The 25332-nt window shown below is 36.7% G+C and overlaps 1 protein-coding gene across 9 annotated transcripts in view; it reads right to left on the reverse strand.

Annotated features, from left to right (window-relative positions):
- Positions 1–25332, reverse strand: part of CPLANE1 (ciliogenesis and planar polarity effector 1) — a 138690-nt gene that overhangs the window by 87491 nt on the left and 25867 nt on the right. For all 9 annotated transcript variants that reach the window (XR_006606593.1, XM_045079482.1, XM_045079484.1 and 6 more), the window contains exons 11-21: positions 25117–25272; positions 24174–24943; positions 23018–23226; positions 22742–22822; positions 21074–21238; positions 16418–16591; positions 10093–10321; positions 8718–8857; positions 4387–4601; positions 2535–2699; positions 117–255 (exon numbers count right to left, since the gene is read on the reverse strand). Coding sequence is in view for 8 of the 9 variants with exons in the window: in XM_045079482.1 (XP_044935417.1) it covers positions 117–255; positions 2535–2699; positions 4387–4601; positions 8718–8857; positions 10093–10321; positions 16418–16591; positions 21074–21238; positions 22742–22822; positions 23018–23226; positions 24174–24943; positions 25117–25272 (2443 nt within the window). In the remaining variant the exon portion in view is untranslated. The remainder of the gene's footprint in view (positions 1–116; positions 256–2534; positions 2700–4386; positions 4602–8717; positions 8858–10092; positions 10322–16417; positions 16592–21073; positions 21239–22741; positions 22823–23017; positions 23227–24173; positions 24944–25116; positions 25273–25332) is intronic.

Consider the following 25332-nt stretch of genomic DNA (forward strand, 5'->3'; position numbering starts at 1 on the left):
CTTTTCATTGCCAATATAGTATTCCGTTGTATAGAAACTTCCTCAAATCAATTGTATATATATCATTATTAATATTTAGGCCTAATTTCTAAGCAAGCAGTTAATTTTGGACAAACCTATTGCTTTAATGGAAACTTCATCAAGCTTGTGGTCTCCAGCAGCTCCAGGTCGAAAGAATGCTACCCCTCCTTTACAGTAATTAAGTAATGACTGAGGGAAAGGACTCAATGAAGGAAGGGACCCTTTCATTCGAATCTGAAAGAATGACAGAATATGTTAATTATCAGTCATCTGCATCTATTTCTAAGGAAGGTATAATGGAACAAACAGGGCAGGTAAGATAAACCATATAGAATGGAAAACACCCCATGGTTCCTATATTATGTAAGAAAATATCCCTGACATGAGCTGTACTTTCAGAAATTTAGCTCACAAATTTAATTCAAGAAATTCACTAGACTATGGATGCCTGGGAGGCTCAGTTGGTTAAGCATCTGCCTTCAACTCAGGTCATGATCCCGAAGTCCTGGGATTGAGTCCAGCGTCAGGCTCCTTGCTCAGCAGGTTCTTGCTTCTCCCTCTGAATACCACTCCCCTTGCTTGTGGACTCTCTGATAAATAAATGAATAAATAAAATCTTTTAAAAAAAGAAATTCATCGGATGCCTGGGTGGCTCAGTTGGTTAAGCAGCTGCCTTCGGCTCAGGTCATGATCCCAGCATCCTGGGATGGAGTCCCACATCGGGTTCCTTGCTCAGCAGGGAGCCTGCTTCTCCCTCTGCCTCTGCCTGCCATTCTGTCTGCCTGTGCTCGCTCTCTCTCCCCCCACTCTGATAAATAAATAAAATCTTTAAAAAATAAAAAAAGAAATTCATTAGGCTAGGTCATAAAAGAGAAAAGGTTTCAATCAATTTTTTTCATCACACAGTTTTGCCTATATAGAAAGAATTTAATGCTATTTGTCCTGACTTTCCCCAAAAGCATAATAAAGAAAAAAAAGATATTTAAGCATCTCTCCTCCAAAATAAAACTATGTGCAGTATCTAAAAATAAATATGACAAAAGTTATATCTACCTATATAACTTTCAAAAAACTTAAGTGAAAGAATTAAAGTCACCATTTGGCAACTCCTAATAAAGAAATGACTCCAGCAAGGATTATGAGTAAATGTTCAATTAGGTAAAAAGTTGCTGGCCTGATGGAGAATATGAGTGGGTAAAACACAACCCAAACTCATGAATCCATTTCACCGTCACTAAAAGTGAGATAAAAAGTCCTATGTGTCACATGATATGAAGCAACAGGGAAGTATACCACACCATTTATGAAGGACCCATTTCTAAGAAAATGTGAACCTGATGAAGCCTCTGTACCTCAATGAGTGTAGAGTAATTACTAACAGGGAAATAAAAGGAAAGAGGAATAAGTTAAATGACACCAAAGAGATAAACTATCAAACACATGCACAATATAGTAGACAAATTACCATGTTTCTCTACAAATCAAGAAGAGAAAAGAAATTAAAGGAAATTTCTTTTTTTTTTTAAGATTTTATTTATTTATTTGACAGAGAGAGATCACAAGTAGACAGAGAGGCAGGCAGAGAAGGGGGGGCAGGAAGCAGGCTCCCTGCTTAGCAGAGAGCCCGATGGGGAGCTTGATCCCAGGACCCTGAGATCATGACCTGAGCAGAAGGCAGAGGCTTAACCCACTGAGCCAATAAGGCACCCCTTAAACAATTTTTTAAAAATGAAGTCTTCTATAAAAAACAGACTCAGTAGATCTTGAAACTATTAAAACCAGTCTTTCAATAACACAGGAAAACTCTTTGCCCTACTTAGTAAACACGCTTTGAAAATAACTTTGGGATGACAAGATACAGAAAGGGTACAATTTCATGTTATTATTCTATGATAGCTGTAAGCAAATTTTACAAACCTTTCTTTCTAAAAAAAAAAATGTCAAATTTTCAATAAGAACTTGGTAACTTCTCAAAGTCTCTCTAAAGGTTCTACTAAGAAAAGTTGTAGATTCTTGTTTTAAATATAATCAAGGATTGGGGCACCTGGGTGGTTCAGTCAGGTCCAACTCTTGATCTCAGCTCATGTCTTGATCTGAGGGTCATGAGTTCAAGCCCCATGTTGGCTCCACACTGGGCATAGAGCCTACTTAAAACCAAAAACATTTAAATATAATCCGGGGCCGAATTAAAGATGTTTGGCACTAATAATATTTATTTCCACATTTCAAAGAGACAGACAACAAGCTTATAAAGGGCTTGCATCTGGATAAGGGACATGTGAGCAGATGTCCAGTCTGGCCGCTTATCAGGTAAAGATGCAGCTATGGCTCAGCGGAAGTCAGCGTAGAAGAGGATGACAGCCTTGCTTATTATAAGCAAACCTGAAATCTATGCCTTTATAAGATAGGATTCCTTGGAAAATTGTCATAATTGTAGGTATTTGTAAATATGAATAAATATTAGTAGATTTAAATAGTTTAACAGTACATAAATGACTAAGACGTTTCCAGACCTTCTGCATGACTTTTCTTGCCCATCTCAACTGCAAGATGTACCACTGTGCCACAGGAAAAGAACACCGAGCTGCCCGGAAAAGCAAGAGGACCCGTTGAAGAATTCCAGACACCTTTTGGCGGTTCTCTTTCTCAGCTTTTAAAAGAAGATCATCACCATCTTCCTGAAGAAAATATAACCAATGATTTTAATAGCTAGTAATATGAAAATTTTAAGGGGTAAAGAGAAAATAAATACAGTGTTTCTCAAACTAAAATGTTCCTGGAGATTTACAAGGGAAATTTTGAGGGGTGGCCTCAGATTTCAACTATAGCTATTGCTAGTGTCAAGGAAATATTTCTCTCATCTCAAACAATGTAAAGGGCTAAACTGACCTTAAACCCAAGACTTCCCCTACAACAGTTAAAGCCTACCACTCCTGACTCCAATGGTACTAATGGACTGCCAAACAGAACCTTGCATTCTCCCTAGCCAAGAGTGAATCTCTGTACCCTGAGGGAGAGAAATAATGGGGGAGAAATAATTCTATTGTTTTTCTTTCTCCACCTCCCTCTCTCTCTCTGGACATAGACAAGGTATCCTTAAAAGTTGTTGGGAGCCACCCTGCTCCCACAAAGGGAGCCAGACTTAAGCTGAAGCTAACACTTTAGAAAACAAACTAGAGAGGAAGAGCTCAAATCTATGTTAACATAACTGAGTCAGAAGACTACCCTATTACTGGGCTTTTTAATTAGGCCAGCCAATTTGGACCAAGTTTTCTATTATTTCCAACCTAAAGAATTCTAATTGATACAGAGTGATATTTAGGAGAAATCCTACTCCTCAGGATTATTTTATTAAAAAGTAATAAAATGAATCAGTACTAAGGATCGCAACCACTTGAACTAGAATCAATGTAGCACATTCCAAAAATACCTTAAATGATATTCTTAATTTCTAAACTTATTGAATTATTTGTACTGAAGACTCAGAATGTGAGATGTGACAAAAAAGATGAATTACTAAGAAATATGATGGACAATTTACTCCTTCCATGTATAACATATGACATTTGAAATATCAATAAATGAAATATTTTAAACCTATTGAAACATAACTATAGCAAATTAGAACAAAACCTCTTAAAAAAGAAAAAAGCAGATAAGTTGCTCATACTAAAACAGTAAGTAGTGAAGAAACAATACTAGAATCACTTCAAAATATTAATCAGATGTAAAAAATTATTTAAATGTAAATAATTTGCATTAATACTTTAAATCTTAAAACCAGCTAATTCTGATACCATGAGAGCAGAGAAAAAGTTCCTGAGAGGAACACCATATTGCTATTTATGACAGAAGAGTGCAGGAGAAAAAAAATGACCTACCAAACAAAAAAACACAGTAAGTCTTTCAAAAGAGGCAAAGACAATGAGGTGAATAAAAGACTGAAACAATGTATGGCTTCTAAATTCTGACATTCGTTATGTATTACCCTAAACAAATGTCTATTTTTTAAAAATCTGGATAAAAAGAACTCTTTCTTGATTTTGTTTTATTATTGCAATAATTTTAACATTTATTGATTGCTTACTACGTGTCCTAGGCCCTAAGGTAAGAGCTTTTACAGGGTATCTCATTTAATCCTCACAATAATGCTATTACAGTTCCTATAAACATCAGCATTTTACAGATAAGGAAACTTAAACAGCTTAGTACATTGCTTAAGATTATACAATTAATAAACAGCAAAGCTGGGATTTGAAAATTTGTCTTCAGAGCTTGCATTCTTATCTTGATAATTATTATGAAGTTGATTATTTTAAAATTTAGACAAAATCAATTTTAAATTAATTAAAAGATTAAGCTTACTTCACTAAGAACAGCTGGCTGAGGACAATACAATGGAGGAGCTGGAAGATACAGGCCAACTGGCACTAAGCCCCACAGTCTCCTACTGAAGTCTTTGGCAGAGTTTACCAGAAGCTGAAATGTCTCAGATAAAACATCTGCATCAGCCATAACTGCTGCTTTCAGTACTTCCTGCACTGAACCAAATAGCAGATTTACATCTTCTTCAATGGGATCTGCCAAATACAAAATTAGTAAGAAAGTTAAGATTTATACTATGCTGATCCTATTTTGTAGTGTAAAATTTCCTATTTGAAAAAGCAGATCATCAAAAGTGAACATACTGGTTGACATGCAAAATAAGCCAACCTCTAGCCAGAAATTTAGTAACTATTCTGCTACTTTATTCATTCATTCATTCATTCATTCATTCATTCATTTATGGAGAGACAGATTGAGCATGGGTCAAGGACAGGAGGAAGAAAGAGAAAGGATATCTTCTTTTTTTTTAAGATTTTATTTATTTGACAGAGATTACAAGTAGGCAGAGAGGCAGGCAGAGAGAGAGGAAGAAGCAGGCTCCCTGCCAAGCAGAGAGCCTGATGTGGGGCTTGATCCCAGGACCCTGGGATCATGACCTGAGCCGAAGGCAGAGGCTTCAACCCACTGAGCCACCCAGGTGCCCAAGAGAGAGAATATCTTAAGCAGGCTCCATACCCAGAGCAGAGCCCAATACAGGGCTTGATCTAATGATCCTGAGATCATGACCTGAGCTGACAGACTGAGCTTAACCAAGTGAGCCACCCAGATGTACCTACCACAGTATATTTTAAATAAAAGTTAGTAAAAATGATTTATGTCATGCAGCTAAAAAATAAAATAAAATAAAATAAGAAAAGCAAAAAGATAGAAAACATTCCCACCAACAGTGTAAGAGAGTTTCCCTTTCTCCACATCCTCACCAACGTTTGTTGTTTCCTGTCTTGTTAATTTTAGTCAATCCAACTGATGTGAGGTGGCATCTCTTGTGATTTTGATTTGTATTTCTGTGGCAAGTGATGTGGAGTATTTTTTCATGTGTCTGTTGGCCATTTGTATGTCTTCTTTGGAGAAGTGTCTGTTCATGTCTTCTGTTCATTTCTTGACTGGTTTGTTTTTTGGATGTTGAGGTTCAAACAGACTGAGGGTGGCAGGAGGGGAGGTGGGAGCGGATGGGCTAACAGGGTGACGGGAATTAAGGAGGGCACGTGAAATGAAGAGCACTGGGTGTTATATGCAACTAATGAATCACTGAACATTACATGAAAAACTAATGATGCGGGGCGCCTATAAAATTATAAAATCTTAAATTTTATAAAGTTATAAAATCTTAAAAAAAAAAAACTAATGATGTGTTTTATGTTGGCAAATCGAATTTATTTATTTATTTATTTATTTATTTATTATAAAGATTTTATTTATTTATTTGACAGAGACACAGCAAGAGAGGAAACACAAGCAGGAGGAATGAGAGAGGGAGAAGCAGGCTTCCCTCAGAGCAGGGATCCTGACGCGGGGCTCGATCCCTCTGAGCCGAAGGCAGACACTTAATGACTGAGCCACCCAGGCACCCCAGCTAATTGCATTTAAATAAAAATTTTTTAAAAAGACAAAAAAAGTCTTACATTTAGCTTCAACTATATAAATACATATATAAATGTGGATATGTCCCAAAAGGTAAAGTGCACGAAGATGTAAATGATAGAAATAGAGATTTAGGGACTTTTATATTATGAAATATTTAAAGCATGCTTTAAGATACAGAATATAATATGAAAGCACTCATGTATTGACTTTTCATTCTTGTCTGATATTAGCATTGTTGATATATTTAATATTTTTAAAAAATAAAATGTTTCAGATATAGCTGAAATTTCTGTACCAATCATATTCCATTCACTCTCTCCAGAAATAGCTACTATCCACAATTTGGTATGGGTATAAAGGAACTCTTTTTATACATAAGCTGTGTCCTACACACCTAGAGAGTTCAAATTCATCTTACACTTCACTAACCATCTGCTGAGTTTGCTCTTAAATCAGTTTAAAAGGTATAATTTACATATGTTAAAATTCATCCTTTTTAAGTATATAGCTCAATGAGCTGTGACAAATTTATTCAGCCTTGTAAGAATAATGCCATCACCCCCAAAAAGTTCTTCTGATGGCAACCACTGATCTGTTTCTTGTCCTTACACTGTTTGTTTTTAAGATTTATTTATTTGAGAGGGAGACTGAGGATGAGGGGAGAGGCAGAGGGAGAGAATTCTTCAAGCAACTCCACGCTGAGCCCTATACTCGATATGGGGCTCAATTCCCCAAACCATGGGATCATGACCTGAGCAGAGACCAAGAGTTAAGACACTCAACTAACTGAGCCACCATGGTGCCCCTTATAGTGTTACTTTTAATAAAATATCACATAAATGGAATCAAACAATATGTAATCTTTGTTTCTGACTTCTTTCATTCCCTACAATGGTTCTGCAATTCATCCACATTGTTGCATGTTATCAGTAGTTTACCCCTCTTCATTCCTGATTATTCTATTGTACAGATACAATGAAATTTGTTTATTCATTCACAAGTTGACAGGCACTGGAGTTGTTTCAAGTTTTTGACAATTATGAAAAAGCTGCTATGAACATTTGTGTACAGGTCTTCTTGTGGTTCTATGTTTTTATCATGCTTAAATATCTAGGGGTAGCATCCACTGAGTTTCTATTTCTTCTGTCTTTCTGACTCCTGGAAATTTCCCCCACTTTCTCTATATATTAGCCTTAAAACACCTATTTTTATGTTTTATCTAGAAACACATTTTATCTATCTATTTATTGTGGGAAAGTTTTGCAGATGATTTAAAACAACATAATGCCAGAACTATAAGTTCAGACTAAGACTTTTTTAGTCCTCTTTTTTCAAAACCAACTTTCATGAGGCTACATTATCTTTTTATTTATTTAAAAAAATACTGACAGAGGTGCCAGAGTGGCTCAGTCAGTTGAGGCTCTGTCTGCCTCCAGCTTGGGTCATGTCCCAGGGTCCTGAGATCAAACCCTGAGTTGGGCTCCCTGCTCAGGGGGGAGCCTGCTTCCTCTCTCTGCCTCTGCTGCTCTCTTGATCTCTCTCTCTCAAATAAATAAATAAAATCTTTAAAAATAAATGAATATTTAAAAATAAATTTAAAAATATTGACGGGACGCCTGGGTGGCTCAGTTGGTTGGACGACTGCCTTCGGCTCAGGTCATGATCCCGGGCATCAGGCTCCCAGCTCCATGGGGAGTCTGCTTCTCTCTCTGAACTTCTCCTCGTTAATGCTCTCTCTCACTGTCTCTCTCTCAAGTAAATAAATAAAATCTTTAAAAAAAATAAATAGGGAGGCCTGGGTGGCTCAGTTGGTTAAGCAGCTGCCTTCGGCTCAGGTCATGATCCCAGCGTCCTGGGATCGAGTCCCACATCGGGCTCCTTGCTCAGCAGGGAGCCTGCTTCTCCCTCTGCCTCTGCCTGCCGTTCTGTCTGCCTATGCTCGCTCTCTCCCTCTCTCTCTCTGATAAATAAACAAAATCTTTAAAAATAAATAAATAAATAAATAAATAAAATAAAATAAATAAAAAAATAAATAAAAATAAAAATATTGACAAAAAACTAGCAAAGAAGTTTTTAGTCAGATTTCCAAGTATTATGAGTTCTTTCTGAAAAGAGGAGTCATAATTAGTAAGATCTAAGAATCTAGAGTTAGAAATCTCACCGCTTAATAGAGACATGCACTAACAAAATCCAAGGGTCCTACAGTAGTCATTAAACATATATCTTTAAATACCTGACTTCATTACTTTTCATCTAAATTTCTCCATTTATAAAACAGACAAATTTTATAAGGCTTCTGGACAAATCTATGAAATATATGTGATATTACATTTTTTTTAATTTTGTCATGCCACTCTGAACTTTTCAAACAAAAAACAAAACCAACCCTGTGATTTATGCACTCAGCAAGACTTGAACTAAATACTCTCTTGTGTGCGAAATTCTACAGCTATGACTACAAGAGAAAATAATCCAAATGGAGCAAAATATAACTGGTAAAAAGATATGTACAGAAAATCAGAGTCTCATTCAGTTACTAACCATCATTTTTTGAGCTGGCTTAAGTTCTGAATGCACCCATGATTAGGAATAAATAGCAAACTTTTATCTTTGATAAGCTTGCTGCAAAGTTTAATATATTTGTGGATATTAACAAGCTTTTTAAAATATCATAAGGTTTATATTAATTAAGCTGATACACTCTCGAACAGAAGTAGGTAACATACCTGTAAACTGTTTGTGTCTTGAGCCCATTTCATTTTTTGCTTCGGAAGAGGCTGGCCGACCTAAAAAACACTGCAGTTTTTCCTGGAAAATCTGTGCTGGAGTCAAATTTATAGGTAAATTCAGACCCTTTTTGTTGGACCTGAAATCACATCAAGTTAAGAGAAATGAATCCAAACTTTAAAAAAAAGAAATATTAACACACTAAGAACTAAACATGAAATTTTAAGAAACAGTGAAATTCATTTTCTTTATTCATCTTCTATTTTAAAAAGAAATAATTAGAGGGAAATAAATAATTGAGGAAATATCACACTAAGAAAATTTTTAAGGCTCTCCATGATTATGATACTAATACATCATCCCATCATTATTTCTCATTGCTACCCTACAGTCTACTCTATCCAAACTGTACCAAACTCATCTTTGGAATGCTCATGTTTGGAATGTTCTGCCTCCCTACAGCTACTCCATTTGTCAAGATCCTGCCTTCCCTTTAATGCCTATCTCAAATGATATCTCCTACATAAAATATTTCCTGTCCTATGCCCATTTCATAATATTGCTCTCTCCACTGCATCACTGGCACTTCTTTTATCACACTACCTAAATTATAATAATGTTTTGTCCTAATGTCACTATTAAACTATGAATGTTTTAAGCATGAAGACTATGTGGCATCTATGTTTATGTCTACTAAAATATCTGGCAGAGAGCGTGGTATAGAAAGGTCACGTATAAATAAATATATGTTGAATTACTGAACTGAAAAATATCAAAGATACATAAATACCATAATGTTCAAAAAAGTTAAAATACATATATTAGATTGATTAGCTTAAAATTTAAATCCTACTTTAGACAAACTCTCCCATTGACTAAGACTTTTGAGGGAATTACTAACAAATGTGCTAAATAAAAGTGTTTTTTTTTTTAAGTTTTTTTTTTTTAAGATTTTTTTTAATTTTTTTTATTTGACAGACAGAGATTACAAGTAGGCAGAGAGGCAGGCAGAGAGAGAGAGGACGACGCAGGCTCCTCGTTTTTTTTAAGTTTTAATACAAGAAAGCTGTGAAGCTGTCCAACTTGGTAGCCACTAGGTGCATATTTACTATTTAAATTTAAATTAGACTGAAAACTCAGTTCCTTGGTCTTACTAGCCACATTTCAAGTGCTCAATAGCTACATATGACTAATAGCTATCATACTGGACTGCACACATAGAACATTTCCAGCACTGAAAACAATTTTATTGGACACCTCTGGACCAAGGATTCCACAAAATGTGCAAATGTCAGCAATGAGAGAAATAAAAAGTTAGATGTCACTATGATACTATTTCTTAACCTAAGTTTGCCTACCTAAGTTTGTACATACCTTATGAAATTGCTATCATGTTTACAGAACAGTTGGAAGGCCACACCAACGGAAACAGATGTCTTCCAGTCTCCAAGTTTATGTGCCAGCCACACAGCCTCTGGAACTAGGCCACCAATAAGTAATAATTCAAAGGCATATTCAACTGTCCACACATCAGAAAGATTCTGATCTCTTACAACACTAGCCACCTTAGAGTGTTGTAAAGGAATAAGTCGAAGGGAGTATTCTATGAGTAAATAAAAGAAAATAGATATTACAATTAATTTATCAGAACTCACTTCTCCTCACGTAGTTACTTCTCTCTCTCTTTTTTTAAGATTTTATTTTTAAGTAACCTCTACACTGAATGTGGGGCTGAAAACTTATAAACCCAAGATCAAGAGTCACATGCTTCACTGACTGAGCCAGCCAGGAGTCCCTATCTGTTTAATTAGCATTTTTTACACAGAATCACAAAAAGATGGCTTAAGATAGGGATGCCTCAGTGCCTCAGTCAGTTAAACATCTAACTGTGGCTCAGGTCACAATTTCACCGTCCTGGGATCGAGCCCCAAGTAGAGGCTTCAGCCTCCCTCTCCCCTTGCCTCTCTCCCTGTTCATGCTTTCTCTCTCTCAAATAAATAGAGTCTTTTCTTTGTCTTTTTTTTTTTTAAGATTTTATTTATTTATTTGATAGAGAGAGAGTGAGAGAGAACAGGCAGTGGGAGGAGCAGAGGGAGAGAGAAAGGCAGGCTCCCCGCTCGAGCAGGAAGCCCGAAACAGGGGCCCGATCCCAGGACTCCCAGATTATGATCTGAGTGGAAGACAGATGCTTAACTGACTGAGCCAGCCAGGTGCCCCTAAATAAAATCTTTTAAAAAATGGTTTAAAATGGGGGCACCTGACTGGTGCCATCGGCTGAGTGTCCAACTCTTGGTATCAGCTCAGGTCATGATCTCAGCCAGGTGCCCCTAAATAAAATATTTTAAAAAATGGTTTAAAGGGGCGCCTGGGTGGCTCAGTGGGTTAAGCCGCTGCCTTTGGCTCAGGTCATGATCTCAGGGTCCTGGGATCGAGTCCCGCATCGGGCTCTCTGCTTGGCGGGGAGCCTGCTTCCTCCTCTCTCTCTCTCTGCCTGCCTCTATGCCTCTACGCCTACTTGTGATCTCTGTCAAATAAATAAATAAAATCTTAAAAAAAAATGGTTTAAAATGGGGGCACCTTGGGGCACCTGGGTGGTTCAGTGGGTTAAGGCCTCTGCTTTTGGCTCAGGTCATGATCCCAGGGTCCTGGGATCGAGCCCCACATCGGGCTCTCTGCTCAGCAGGGAGCCTGCTTCCCCCTCTCTCTCTGCCTGCCTCTCTGCCTACTTGTGATCTCTCTCTGTCAAAAAAATAAATAAAATCTTTAAAAAAATAAAATAAAACGGGGGCACCTGACTGGTGCCATCGGCTGAGTGTCCAACTCTTGGTTTCAGCTCAGGTCATGATCTCAGGTTCATGAGATCCAGCCCCACCTTGGGTTCTGCACTTAGTGCAGAGTCAGCTTCTCTGTCTTCTTCTCCCTCTGTCTTCTTCTCCCTCTGCCCTTCCCCCGGCTCATACTCTCTCCCTCTCTCTAAATAAATAAATAAATAAAATATTTTTTAAAACATGGTTTAAATAATACTTAACATACTCTAGGTTTTGTTTTTAACACTGAAGAAAATGCCTCATTAGTGGATCATGAAGTAAATGCCAGCATTCTTAAAAAATGAAACAGAACTGAGTAGATACAGAAAGAGACAGCATTGAGTACATTACATAAAACAAATATAAATACAGTTTAATGAAAACTTTGTCAGATAATAAAAACATACTTATACACACTAAAGTATACTGGGCCACAGTGTACAATTTATTACTGTGGGCTAACTGAAATACATCTCTATTTCTCCTATTAGAAATTTGGAGACCAGAGATGCATTTTATATGAATCTGTATTTCACATAGCATCATGCAATAAATAACTAATTTGAAGTAAAACTCAAGCATTAAGTGTTCAATATATTAGTGTTTATAAAAAAGTAGAAAAGAATAATTTTCAATAATCCTGACTAAATGGACAAGATTTCAGTCTGGCCTGGGATTAAATACAAAGGGTGTTATCCTTCTCCCCTGGCCTTTCATACCTTTCCCTAATTAAAGTAACATGAGTAAGCAACTTGGAAATATGATGACTAAACTGTTATTTTATACACTATGGAGTATTATGCCTCCATCAGAAAGGATGAATACCCAACTTTTGTAGCAACATGGACAGGACTGGAAGAGATTATGCTGAGTGAAATAAGTCAAGCAGAATCAATTATCATATGGTTTCACTTATTTGTGGAGCATAACAAATAGCATGGAGGACAAAGGGAGATGGAGAGGAGAAGGGAGTTGAGGGAAATTGGAAGAGAAGGTGAACCATGAGGGACGATGGACTCTGAAAAACAATCTGAGGGTTTTGAAGGTGGGGGGGGGGGTTGGGGAAACCAGGTGGTGGGTATTAGGAAGGGCACAGATTGCATGGAGCACTGGGTGTGGTGCAAAAACAATGAATACTGTTATGCTGAAAAGAATTAAAAATTAAAAAAAAAAAAAGGAAAGTAAGTATGCATTGGCACCAGCTCAGATTGTCACTTCTAAACTTTTGTGACGTAAATAGGTAAAATGTATGAATTTATGAAGAATTAATGAATTTTATAATTAGAACAATCAGTTGTATAAAATTTCATAACAATATGAATTATAATTTAAGAAATTAGAAATAAAATTCAAGTCCCCTTTATTAAAAAAAGATTCTCAAGAATTCTTAATGAAAAAAAAATACATATTGCTAACATTCCCAATCACTTCCTCAAAATAAAACTGGCAAATGATATACATGGGTTTCTGCTCCTTGAAATGATCAGTTTCTCATGTGACCTAGTCTCTGCCCATACCACACACTAACACTTAACTTTCTGACAAACACGTTTGGATAGAAACACAAAAATTTGCCATTCACTTGAATGTTTGATTCTGCACAGGCAAAGAGCCCAGAGACTGATGAAATTTTTCCTACTTTTTTATTTACTATGAGCAAAGTACCATAATACTAAAAGAATTTGAATGATTTAATTTTCTAAAAATTTTATTGCTTTCATACAGCAAACATCATGCCAAATAAGCAACTCAAATCCTCAACACATTCTGCCATTAGTTCTGATTAAAATGACTAACATAAAAACTATTCTAAGTCAAGCCTGCAGATAACCTTTTTCAAGATACTAGGAATTAAATCCTATATATATCATGTTCAGGTATTTAACTTTTCAATAATCACAGTCTCAGGCTTAGGAAGAGATCATAAAACTTTCTTTCCTAGACTCTCCTCTCACTGGGAAGATATGTACACAAGAAATACACATGTGTGTCTTTGAGCTTTTATGAATGGTTATGAATATGCCCCAAAACAATTCAATAATACTATCACCTTTCTTCCTACAATGTGATAAAGATCAATCTTATTGGGGCACCAGGGTGGCTCAGTGGGTTAAAGCCGCTGCCTTCGGCTCAGGTCATGATCTCAGGGTCCTGGGATCAAGCCCTGCATCAGGCTCTCTGCTTCTCAAGGAGTCTGCTTCCTCCTCTCTCTCTGCCTGTTTCTCTGCCTACTTGTGACCTCTGTCTGTCAAATGAATAAATAAAATCTTAAAAAAAAAAAAAAAAGATCAATCTTGTCTAGGGATGCAAAGTGATCTGAAAAGACAAAGATCATGGCAAACAACTAAAGTCCTATAAATAATGTAGGCTAGGAAAGATAAGAAATCGAGACAAACTTTCTAACTCAGGATTTGATCTTTTTTTTTCTTAAAGGTTTTTCAAAAAAACAGAGAGAGAGTGCTACCTTTTCTCTTCAGTAAAATAATGTGGATTAAGGACATTTGTTGTCAGAAACATTACTACCAAAAACAGAAAACACAGGTGATAAATACCTAGGGATGTAACAAAAGAGAGCTTAAATATAAAACCACTGCAATGATAAGAAATGCAGTTGACCCTTGAACAACATGGGTTTGAACTGTGCAGGTCTACTCATACAAAATTTCTCTGGATAAATACAGTACAGTAATATAAATGTACTTTCTCTTAGGATTTTATTTTTTAAGATTTTATTTATTTATTTGACAAACAGAGATCACAAGTAGGCAGGAGCAGGAGAAAGCAGGATCCCTGCTGAGCAGAGAGACCAATGCAGGGCTCCATCCCAGGAACCTGAGATTATGACCTGAGACCAAGGCAGAGGCTCAACTCACTGAATTGCCCCTCTCTTACGATTTTCTTAACTTTTTCTTTTTCTAGCTTACTTTATTGTAAGAATACAAAAAATAATACATGTACAAAATACAAATGAACTCTATCTTATGGGTAAGACTTGTGGTCAATAATAGATTATCGACAGTTTACTTCTGGGGGAGTCAAAAGTTATATGTGAATTTTTGACTGTGCATCGTGCTGGCATGCCTAACTGCTGTATTGTTCACGGGTCAACTGTATTATCAAATGTACAAGGAAATAAGTCACACGTACCTGAGTAATATATATTCTAGGGGAAGGCATAAAGTGAAAGGAGTGCATGCTGTTAGAAAGAAAAGGCAGGGAGCACCAGCTGAATCTGAATTAGGACATGGTCGAAAAGGACTATGGTGGACAGGGACAGGAAAGCAGACAGAGCCTGGTGGAAGCTGAGTACATGTTCCTATTTGTACCGCTCCCTAAAACAAGCCATAATCAGGTTAGGAAAAACTCTTCTTCCCAGAGAAGCAGGGATCTACTAGAAAAGAAACCATGAAACAAGTTCTTCTGATCCTACCTCACAAACATGACTGTCTAGGGAGCAGAACCTCCTGAAGAACCCCAGGTGAGAAGAGAGACTAGCACTACTGCTAAAGTGTTGTTCAAGTGGGCATAGGCAGTCCTCTGCTCCTTTTTCTCTTATTATTTATTTATTTGAGAGAAAGAGAGAGCACAACGGGGAGAGGAAGGGGGAGAGGGAGAAGCAGACTCTCTGCAGGGCAGGGAGCAAGATGCAGGACTCCAGCTCAGGACCCCTCAATTATGACCTGAGCTGAAGGCAGATGCTTAATGGAAACAGCCACCCAGACACCCCCCCCCTCTATTAAACTTCTAATTACCTTATATCTTGTACTATTCTAATATATGTGTATCAGTTCATGCTACTTCCTGATGAAATCCCACTGTACTTAAACGGCAGGTTCCTTCCCCTGGCTCACAACAACTGGCTCCTGTCTCTGCCTTCATGTCTTATCAGTCTCCACCTCATCCTCTACGCTCCAGTCACACCAGCCTTTCAGTTTCTCAAAGGCATCAAGTTTATTCTTGTTCTGGAGCTTTTCCACAAGCTCAGGTTAGAATGCTTTAAGTACTGATATGTCCATGCTGTTCCTCCTTGTCATTAAGAGTTCATCTTAAATGTCCCCTCCCCTCAAGAGAGCATTTTCCCAAATTCACCATCTGAAATAGCCACTCAGTCATCACGCATTACTCTACTTCAGTTCTCTGCATGCCAATTATCACACTTGATATATCTTGTTTATGTATTCATTTATTTAACTTTCTGTTTCAAACTACTAGATGTTATATTTAAATTCCATAAAAGAACAGGCATTTTAACTGTTTTGTTCATGGCAGTCAGAATAAGTCTATTTCAAACATCAAAATAAAAGAACTACAAATATCTTCATATTGTTAATCTCATGTGGTGTATGTTAATATATTTCTAGCACCTATAACACTGCTTGTTACACAGCAGACACTTAACAAAATTAGTGGAATAAAATGAACATCATAGAAATCTGTGTACATGTTTCTCTCCATGAGGGCAGAGCAGTTCTCTACGCACTGATCTGTGGTACATATTGACATTAATAAAATGATTAAGTAGAACAAAGTAAATGACCTAAAGGAAATTATAAAAGTAAATCACTTAAATAAAATTAAATTCTAAATTAACATACTCAAATTTTTTTAATTTTTCACATTTTTATGTAAATGACAGTCCTTTTACTTTAAAAATGGAAACTTTATAAAAACACCAATTTGTCTAAAATTTATAATTAAAAATCCATAATCAATAAAAACAAACTTAAGCAATATCTTTCTCAGATTTTATTCATTTATAGACACTGAGAATCTATATGTCACACACTAAGCTAGAACAGTATTATTTCCATAGACTAATGATCACTATATAAGTTGATTCTAAATACTATGTGAAAAAACAAAGTGAGATTATTATTTGCTTACTGTATTACCTGTTTTAACATGAAGGGGAGGAAGATCATTCACATTGTGAGGTGGCAAAATGTAAAGCAGCTGATTGGCGAAATAGGCGGCCATGAAACGAGCCATGGACTGGATAACCCTCACCGCCACGTCAGGACGAACATTTCTTGTTATTCCAAACTCACAGTGAGACTTCTCGGGAACTAAGGAATACAGCAAATGACCAAAGGAGATTCTGATCAAACTATCAAAAAGTAATAATATTTAAGTTCCCAACACTATACAAGAAGAAAATTACAATTAAAAATTGTTTGTGAGATGTGCACCCATGACCTGTATGAGCTAATTTTATAATGGTATCTATACTTCTTGAGGACAACTGAACAAAAATAATTAACTCACAATTATGAGCATATGTACTTCAGAACTACTGATGACTTCAAGTTACCAGTTTTACTTTATTTTTTTTAAAAGATTTTATTTATTTATTTGACAGACAGAGATCACAAGTAGGTAGAGAGGCAGGCAGAGAGAGAGGAGGAAGCAGGCTTTCTGTGGAGCAGAAAGCCCGATGTGGGGCTCGATCCCAGGACACTGGGATCCTGACCTGAGCCGAAGGCAGAGGCTTCAACCCACTGAGCTACCCAGGCGCCCCACCAGTTTTACTCTAAAACATGGAAGGAGAAATACAAAACAATCCAGTCATGATGGACTTGCAAGCTTAGATTCATTCTTTTCCCTTTTCTTCCTTTTTCTAAGGCTTTTTCTTTGATGAAAGGAGACAGAGCTTACTACAAAAATAATCTGTAAAGCACTAGAACAGTGATTCTTTTTTTTTTTTTTAAGATGTTATTTGAGAAAGAGTGAGTGAGAAAGAGAGCACAAGTGCAGAGAGGGGCAGAGGGAGAGGGAGAAGCAGACTCCCCTACTGAGTAGGAAGCTGATGCTCTATGCTCTATCCCATGATGCTGGGATCATAACCTGAGCCAAACCAGCCGCTTAACCAACTGAGCCACACAGGGCCCTCTCAAATAGTGATTCTTTTTTTTTTTTTCTTTAAATATTTTATTTATTTATTTGTAAGAGACAGAGGGAGAGAGAGCAAGCGAGCACAGGCAGACAAAGAGGCAGGCAGAGGCAGAGGGAGAAGCAGGCTCCCTGCCGAGCAAGGAGCCCGATGTGGGACTCGATCCCAGGACCCTGGGATCAAGACCTGAGCCGAAGGCAGCTGCTTAACCAACTGAGCCACCCAGGCGTCCCTCAAATAGTGATTCTTAATGCTATTTTCTGTACCGTTAGATCTGGGGATTAGGATACAGTCCCTATTTGAGAATCAAAACTTTGTATTATAAACTGGCATTCAGAAATCTGAAAATAGTTAAGCTAGTAAATACAGAAAAATACTAAGTTAACATTAATTTTTATGAAATTCATGGTCCCGGGGCACCTGTTTGGCTCAGTTGATTAAGTATCCAGTTCTTGATTTAGGTGCAGGTTATCATCTTAGGGCTATGAGATCAAGCCCCAGGTGGGCTTGTGCTGCGAGTGGAGCCTGCTTGGGATTCCTTCTCTCCCTCTCCTCCCCCCTCTCTCTCCCTCTCCAATTAGTAAATTAATTAAAAAATAAAATTGGGGCACCTGGGTGGCTCACTGGGTTAAAGCCTCTGCCTTCGGCTCAGGTCATGATCCCAGGATCCTGGGATCGAGCCCCGCATCAGGCTCTCTGCTCAGCGGGGAGCCTGCTTCCTCCTCTCTCTCTGCCTGCCTCTCTGCCTACTTGTGCTGTCTGTCTGTCAAATAAATAAATAAAATCTTTAAAAAATAAATAAATAAAATAAAATAAAATAAAATTTATGGCCCCAACAATAGCAAAATACTTCTCTTTCCCAAAAGTCACTTAATAATATTCACAAGAATATTAAGCTCTATATGCATATGAACCATTTCTATCTTGTCATGGTACACCTCAGCAGGTAACATTCTTCCTCTCACAGAGTAGGTACTCAAGATTATTGTTAGTAAGCTTTTTTAAATAAAGGGAATCTTGAAAAAATATGATTAGCCTTCAAGCGGTATTCTTCATTTGGTCAGTTAAAGTCTGGAAAAACAGTATTATTTCTTCACTTCGAACTTAAATGACTCATAGGTATGAATCATTTTCTCCTGCATTAAACTTACTGTGGGAATTATACAAAGGCAAGATTTCCAGTAATTTTTATCATACAAAACTCATTATTATAAACTCAGAAATAAACTCCTTAAATGGGAAGCAACCTAATTCTAAAAGATGGTCACAAAGTAAAACTGTATCAATTCAGAAGTAAAAAATTTGAAACAGTAATTTGTATGTGGCCCCCTGAAGATGGTAATAACGGCAACCTTACATACTAAAAATTAAATTATCCCTATATACAATGATTAATAAGGTAAGTGTGCAGGAAAGAGATAACAAAACAGGTCTGACTACTTGAAATGCTTGTGTATAATATTGGCCCTTGAATGGCATCTGGAAACTTGGATTTGGAAAAGATTTCCACCACCTTAACTGATGACAGAATAGCTTACAGACCTGTTTGTACAAACAATGTTGTTTATGCTGAATACCTGTTTTTCTTCTGAGAGTGTACAATTTTGGTATGGACTAGGTGGAGTGGGTGGCTAGCCAGCGTCTAGTTAAAAACCTGAATCTCAAATGAGTTTCCTTGGGGCGCCTGGGTGGCTCAGTTGGTTAAGCCTCTGCCTTCAGCTCAGGTCATGATCCCAGGGTCCTGGGATCAAGGCTCCTATCAGGATCCCTGCTCAGTGGGGAGTCTGCTTCTCCCTCCCTCTGCCACTCTTCTGCTCATTCACTCTCTCTCTCTCAAATGAATAAATAATATCTTTAAAAAAATAAATGCGCTTCCTTGGTAAAGAACATTCACATGTGTTGACACAACCCGTTCGTAGAGGAATTAAATGTGTCCTGTGTGACTTCACTAGGAAAGGAGTCTTAGAAACTTGTGCCTGGTTTCCTCTGGACTTCATCCCAAGCAGCTGTTGTCTATGCTAATTTTGCTTTGTATCTTTTCAGTGCAATAGATCATAGACTTGCGTATGACTATATACTGAGTCCTGTGTGTCCTCCCTGTGAATCACTGAATATGTTAGGTAGTCTTGGGGACCTCCAACTCAGTAGGGAATACTCAATATATTTTAAATAGTCATTAAAAATTAAAATATATTAATATAGGTTCAACTTATTTTAAAAGTTAGTGACACCACTGAGAAATGATGAAGAATATTCAATCAGTTAAAAGTCACATAGGAAAGCTTTTCACTCATAAACAGCTAGTAGGCCTTTCTGAAGGGCAATATGATACCAGTCCTAAAACCATGGATTCTCTTTGATCCAATAACTTCATTTTTAGAAATTTATCCTAAGGAAATTATTAGTAATGCCCACAAAAATTTATGCGAACTGCAGCACTATTTAAAATAGTAAATAGGTGGCAACAACCAAAATGTGCAACAATGGGGGAAAGGTTTAATAGGCTTTCAAAAAGCATACTATTTACATTTGAAAATATTCATCAAAATGTTAAATTTTAAAAGATTATAAAAGAGAGGAAAAAACGAAACAAGATGAAACTAGAGAGGGAGACAAACCATAAGAGACTCAATCTCAGGATCAAACTTGAGGGCTGGTGGAGGGGAGGGGGCTGGGAGGGCTGGGGTGAAAGGGTGATGGACATTGGGAGGGTCTGTGCTATCGTGAGTGCTGTGAAGTGTGTAAGACTGATGAATCACGGGTGCCGGAGTGGCTCAGTTGGTTAAGACTGATGAATCACAGACCTTTACCCCTGAAACAATATATTATATGTTAATTAAAAAAAAAAAAAAGAAAAAGATTACAAAAGACAATACACAGCTCTAATAATATACATATATAAATGAATACATACAAAAAAGTGTTAGAATTATAAGTTAATTTTCTTTATACATTTCCATTTTTCCAAATTATCTAAAATGAACACACATACTTTCATAATAAACACAAAAATTTTGAAAGATAAAAATACAAAAAATAAGAGATCTATAAACAGTGGCTGGAACAATAAAAACCTAAGCTGGCATGGACTCCATTTAGAAAGTTCTGATACACTGGGCATTTCAGACCCACTCATATACATATTATACATTTAATGGTCTACTACCTTACAAATAATATACATATGTGTTCATATATATCTCACTCTGGTTATTGCTTAATTTAAATACACCCCTTTTAAAAAGGGCAATTCACATACTCTGCAGCCGCTTAAATGAATTTAAAAAAAAAAGAGTTGGAATACCTCAGAAAGTGATTTTCATCACTTTACTAAACCACCTTAACCAATAGTTAAAATATAAATATATTAAGGAAAAATACTTGGATATCTGATATTATGTCTAAAAAATACGACTGTGAGAAAACAATTCTGGCAGTTCAGCAGGCAATTATTGCTAAGCCCTCAGGATCCAAAGATTTAAGAAAACAAACAAAAAAACAAAACAGAACAAAAAACCCCACAATCCTTGCTACTGAGAAGCTGACAAGTCAAAATTCATTGTGACATAATTAGTCAGCTCAATCAACCTTCATGTTTTATCTAAACCTATGAATACAAATTAATGAGATGAAACATACTGATTGTCAAAATACATACCTGAACAATCCTCATTTTCTTTTACAGGTAGATGGGACCACTTCAAAATTATTCTTACTAGGTGATCACACAATCCTTGAGCATCATTTAAATTATAGCTATAGAGGTAGCAGTATAAAAGAGAAAGATAATAGCGTATCTGAAGAAAACATGTTCTTCTTCCTCCTTAAACAAGAAAGAATTAAGCTTACATTAAAAACATGTTAGCAAGGTAATGTTCCTTTTTTAAGTTAATTTATTTAAGTAATCTCTACACCGCGTGAGGCTCAAACTCATGACTCCAAAATCAAGTCACATACTCCTCCAACTGAGCCAGCCAAGTACCCCAGCAAGGTAATGTTCTCAATCTTGGAGCAAGGTAGACAGGAATGTTCAGTTTATGAAAACTGTACACTGAGGTTATGTGAATTTTTCTGTATTTGTTTTATACTCCAATAAGTTTTTTTTTTCTTAAAACAAGTCAGCAATACTTTGTTCTCTTTCATTTTAAGTTCTGAACAATTTTATTATCTTTTATCAGGCCCTACCTAGAACTAAGATTTTATCCCAAGGGTGCTGAAAATCTTCAACATCTCAGCACTAAAGTCCAATAACAATATCTATCTGAAGTGTACATGGTATAAAACAGAAGGAAACATGCTAAAAAAAGAAAACCCCAAGAAACCATACGTATATCAAACAGTTAGTCAAAGAGACTTCCCAAAGGAGAAACCCTATCCAACAAGATAGGTACCCCTGACCACGGCGCCCAAGTATTGAAGAGTGTTTAGAACTGATACCTTATCCATTCTTTCTGAGTAAAAAGAATTTCAATTTTATCTGGTTTAACAATCCACCCAGGGACACCTGGCTAGCTCAGTCAGCAGAGCAAGAGACTCTTAATCTCAGGGTTGTAGGTTCAAGCCCCACACTGGGTATAGAGATTACTTAAAAACAAAAAAAAATCTTACAAAAAAAATAATGCACCCAGATCATAATTTTGCACTTAGATGTGGCCATGTGAAAAAAACAACTTAGCTCTGGACCAAGAGACAACACTCCAGAAAAGCTGGAAGGGAGGTACCTCAGGTAGGAGGTACACACTTTTCTTGCCCTTCCTGCTCCCCTCCTCTCTCCTGTCTAGAAATGGATGTGATGGCTGGAGTTTCAGTACCCATCTTAGCTCATGTAATGGTCTTAAGATAGGAAGCAGTACACTAAGGACATCTGAGAAGAAAAATAAAAGGACACGTGTCCTTACATAGATCACAGAAACACCAAAGCAGCCCGACTATCAACTTCTGGTCTCCTTTTATAAGAAAGAGAAATAAACTTCTTTCATGTTGAAACCACTATTACTTTCAGTCTCCATTATTAGAACCCATTCTTAGCAGATAGAGTTGGAAAAGAATGAAACGTAAAGGTCCATAATGGAATTGTGAAAACTTTTCTCCATCAGAACTTCTCATCTCCTTGAATGCCACACTACTTCATCCAGTGGACAAAAAGACTAAAAATAATTTTAAATAAGTATTTCTGACAGTCAAGGTACCTACCATTGTGTATTCTATTTGAGCATTGAGAAATTGTGAGCACTTGGGAATCTGGAATTATTTTTAAGCTGTCCAGCATGCCAAAATACATTCCTACCAATATTATGGCGACCATTACTTTTCAACACTCTCCTACCTTTCTCCTGAGTTTCTTGTAGAGCTTTCCTCCACAGTTGAACAGATTTTTCATATGATCCTAACAGGAAACACTCTTCACCTATGAAGTTTTTAACCAACAGTCAATCATGGTTAATGATTATACTTTATATAAATTTACTTCATTTTAAAATTTAGTGGATATAGCTCAGCCAGAAGCTATTTTAAAACAATTAATTGCAACCAATTAATAAAATCAAAGCCTAGTTAACCATATTGCTTATTCACAGTTAGAAAATGTTTATAAACTACTGACCACTGATAGATTTAAGTTCCAAGGCTTGGTTCATGTGAGCTCCAGCAGTCTGCAAGTTAGCCTGGATATGACATAACAGAGCCTTGACAGTAGATGCTTCCTGTGTCATCTTTTCAGTTAACTGTCTGTCACCTTCAGGAAGTCTTTGACTTAGTTGTGTTTGATACCATAAAGTTTTTTTGTACAACACTCTCCAGAGAAAAATCAATCTGCACACAAAATTAAGTGATCATCAAAACCAAATTTCAGACTAGGAATAAAAATGAATACAGCCGCCTACTTAGCCTTATTATCTTTGCCTGGATTCTTCACTGATATAGTAATATAAATACAAACTGATCAGATTTAAATAGAACACAAAATCCACTGATCAAAATATGCAAAATACATTTTTTAAAGCCTTCAGTTATTTTTCTATAGTGCTTACCTAAACAAAAATCATTCAATTCTTGGGCATGTATCAAGGCTGCCCAAGACTAATAAAATATATGTGTTGAATAAAATTTGGCATAAATCCTAAAATATTTTAAAATAATATAAAAATCTATTAACGCTAACTGGTAATGGATACAGGGTTTCTTTGGGGGATTATAAAAAGGTTCTGGAGGGGCTCCTGGGTGCCTCAGTCAGTTGGGCATCCAACTCTTGGTTTCTATTCAGGTTGTGGTCTTTGGGTTGTGGGATCAAGTCCTGCATTGGGCTCCATGAGGAGTGTGCTTGGGATTCTTTTCCCTTTTCTCTTCTTCCCCCTCTGCTCCTCCCTCCCCCCACCAAGATAAATGAATAAAATATTTTTTTTAAAAAGCATTCTGGGGGCGCCTGGGTGGCTCAGTGGGTTAAGCCTCTGCCTTCAGCTCAGGTCATGATCTCAGGATCCTGGGATCAAGCCCTGCATCAGGGTCTCTGCTCAGCAAGGAGCCTGTTTCCTCCTCCCTCTCTGCCTGCCTCCCTGCCTACTTGGGATCTCTCTTTATCAAATAAATATATAAAATCTTAAAAACAACAACAACAACATTCTGGCTTAGTGCTAATAGTTCTACAACCTTTTTCTAATACTTCGAAATGATGTATTTTACAGTATGGGAATTATATCTAAATTTTTCAAAAAGGAAAACATCTATAATATTGATGGTATCCTAATATAAAGTAATTATACCTGCATCCTGGTTGTTGAGCAAGGTTTATTACTTGAGGACAAATCTTGAAAGATGAGTTCCAAGACCACTTTTCCTGAGAATCACTATCTTGAAATATTTGAAAAATGGGTACCACCCATTTGTCTTGATCTGCTGTTTTACTTCCATCAGTTGATGCTGAAATAACTTCAGGTTGAAGAATGTATATGCCATTTAAATTATCAGCTACCATTTTAAGTAAATGAAAACAAGCCAAAAGCTTCTCTGAAAATAACTGACCCTGTTGCTGCTGAGTCAGCAAAAGCTTTATAGTATTTGAGGTCAGCTTTACCAAATGTCCCACATCTTGTTTGTATCTCATATCCCAATAATGGAATGATAAACACTGATGAAAAAGTTGAAAGATACATAGTACCCATGCATTTTGTCTTGTGCTCTTGCTTAAAAGAAGATCTAGTTCAGGGAAAGGACATTTTATAAATTGAAGAATGTAGAAAAAATGAGTGATACAAACTACTGTGTAATTTAACATTACATTTTTTTCCACCACATTTTTTGAAATTCCTATAGCCCATGCTGCAAGGAGATTTTTCTGGACAGAATGCAGTTCTGTAATGGTTTTATCTGTCTCCTTGATATTATCTTTTGCATGTATTGTATCAAACATAGACGCAAATTCCAATCTTCCCTCCTTGACACTACTGAACAATGAATCATTTTTTTGGTTCCAAAGTGAAAATAAGTTGTCCGGAAAGTATATGCCTTCATTAGTTTCTTCTGCTTCAAAATCCTAAAACATGGGTGAAAAAAAATTATACTTAATGCCATTTAATACCTTACATGTAAAATCACTGGTGTTCTCAAATTTCTCTACCTTTAACAAGAGAGAAAAACAAAATACATTTCTTGGTATAAAGTCAATATGAACCTGTTTGAAGTAAATAAAACACTGCAACCAAGTACCTGGAAATCTGCTGTTTTTTCAGTTAAGTTCATTGTTTCTTCTGCCTGTAAGAATCTGGGGACAGTAGAATCAGCTAAACTTTGATTTCCTTGGTGTTTTAACAGGCTACATCTCAGGGAATCCAGTGATCGCAAATTCAGCCCTTTGCCTTTTGGCTGCAGAAGAGAAAAGATTTCCAAGAGACAAAGTTTATCTGTAATTATATCACAAGCAGT

Source organism: Mustela putorius, unplaced genomic scaffold (genome assembly GCF_011764305.1).
Source record: "Mustela putorius furo isolate JIRA1106 unplaced genomic scaffold, ASM1176430v1.1 tig00000407_pilon_pilon_pilon, whole genome shotgun sequence".
Lineage (NCBI taxonomy): Eukaryota > Metazoa > Chordata > Mammalia > Carnivora > Mustelidae > Mustela > Mustela putorius.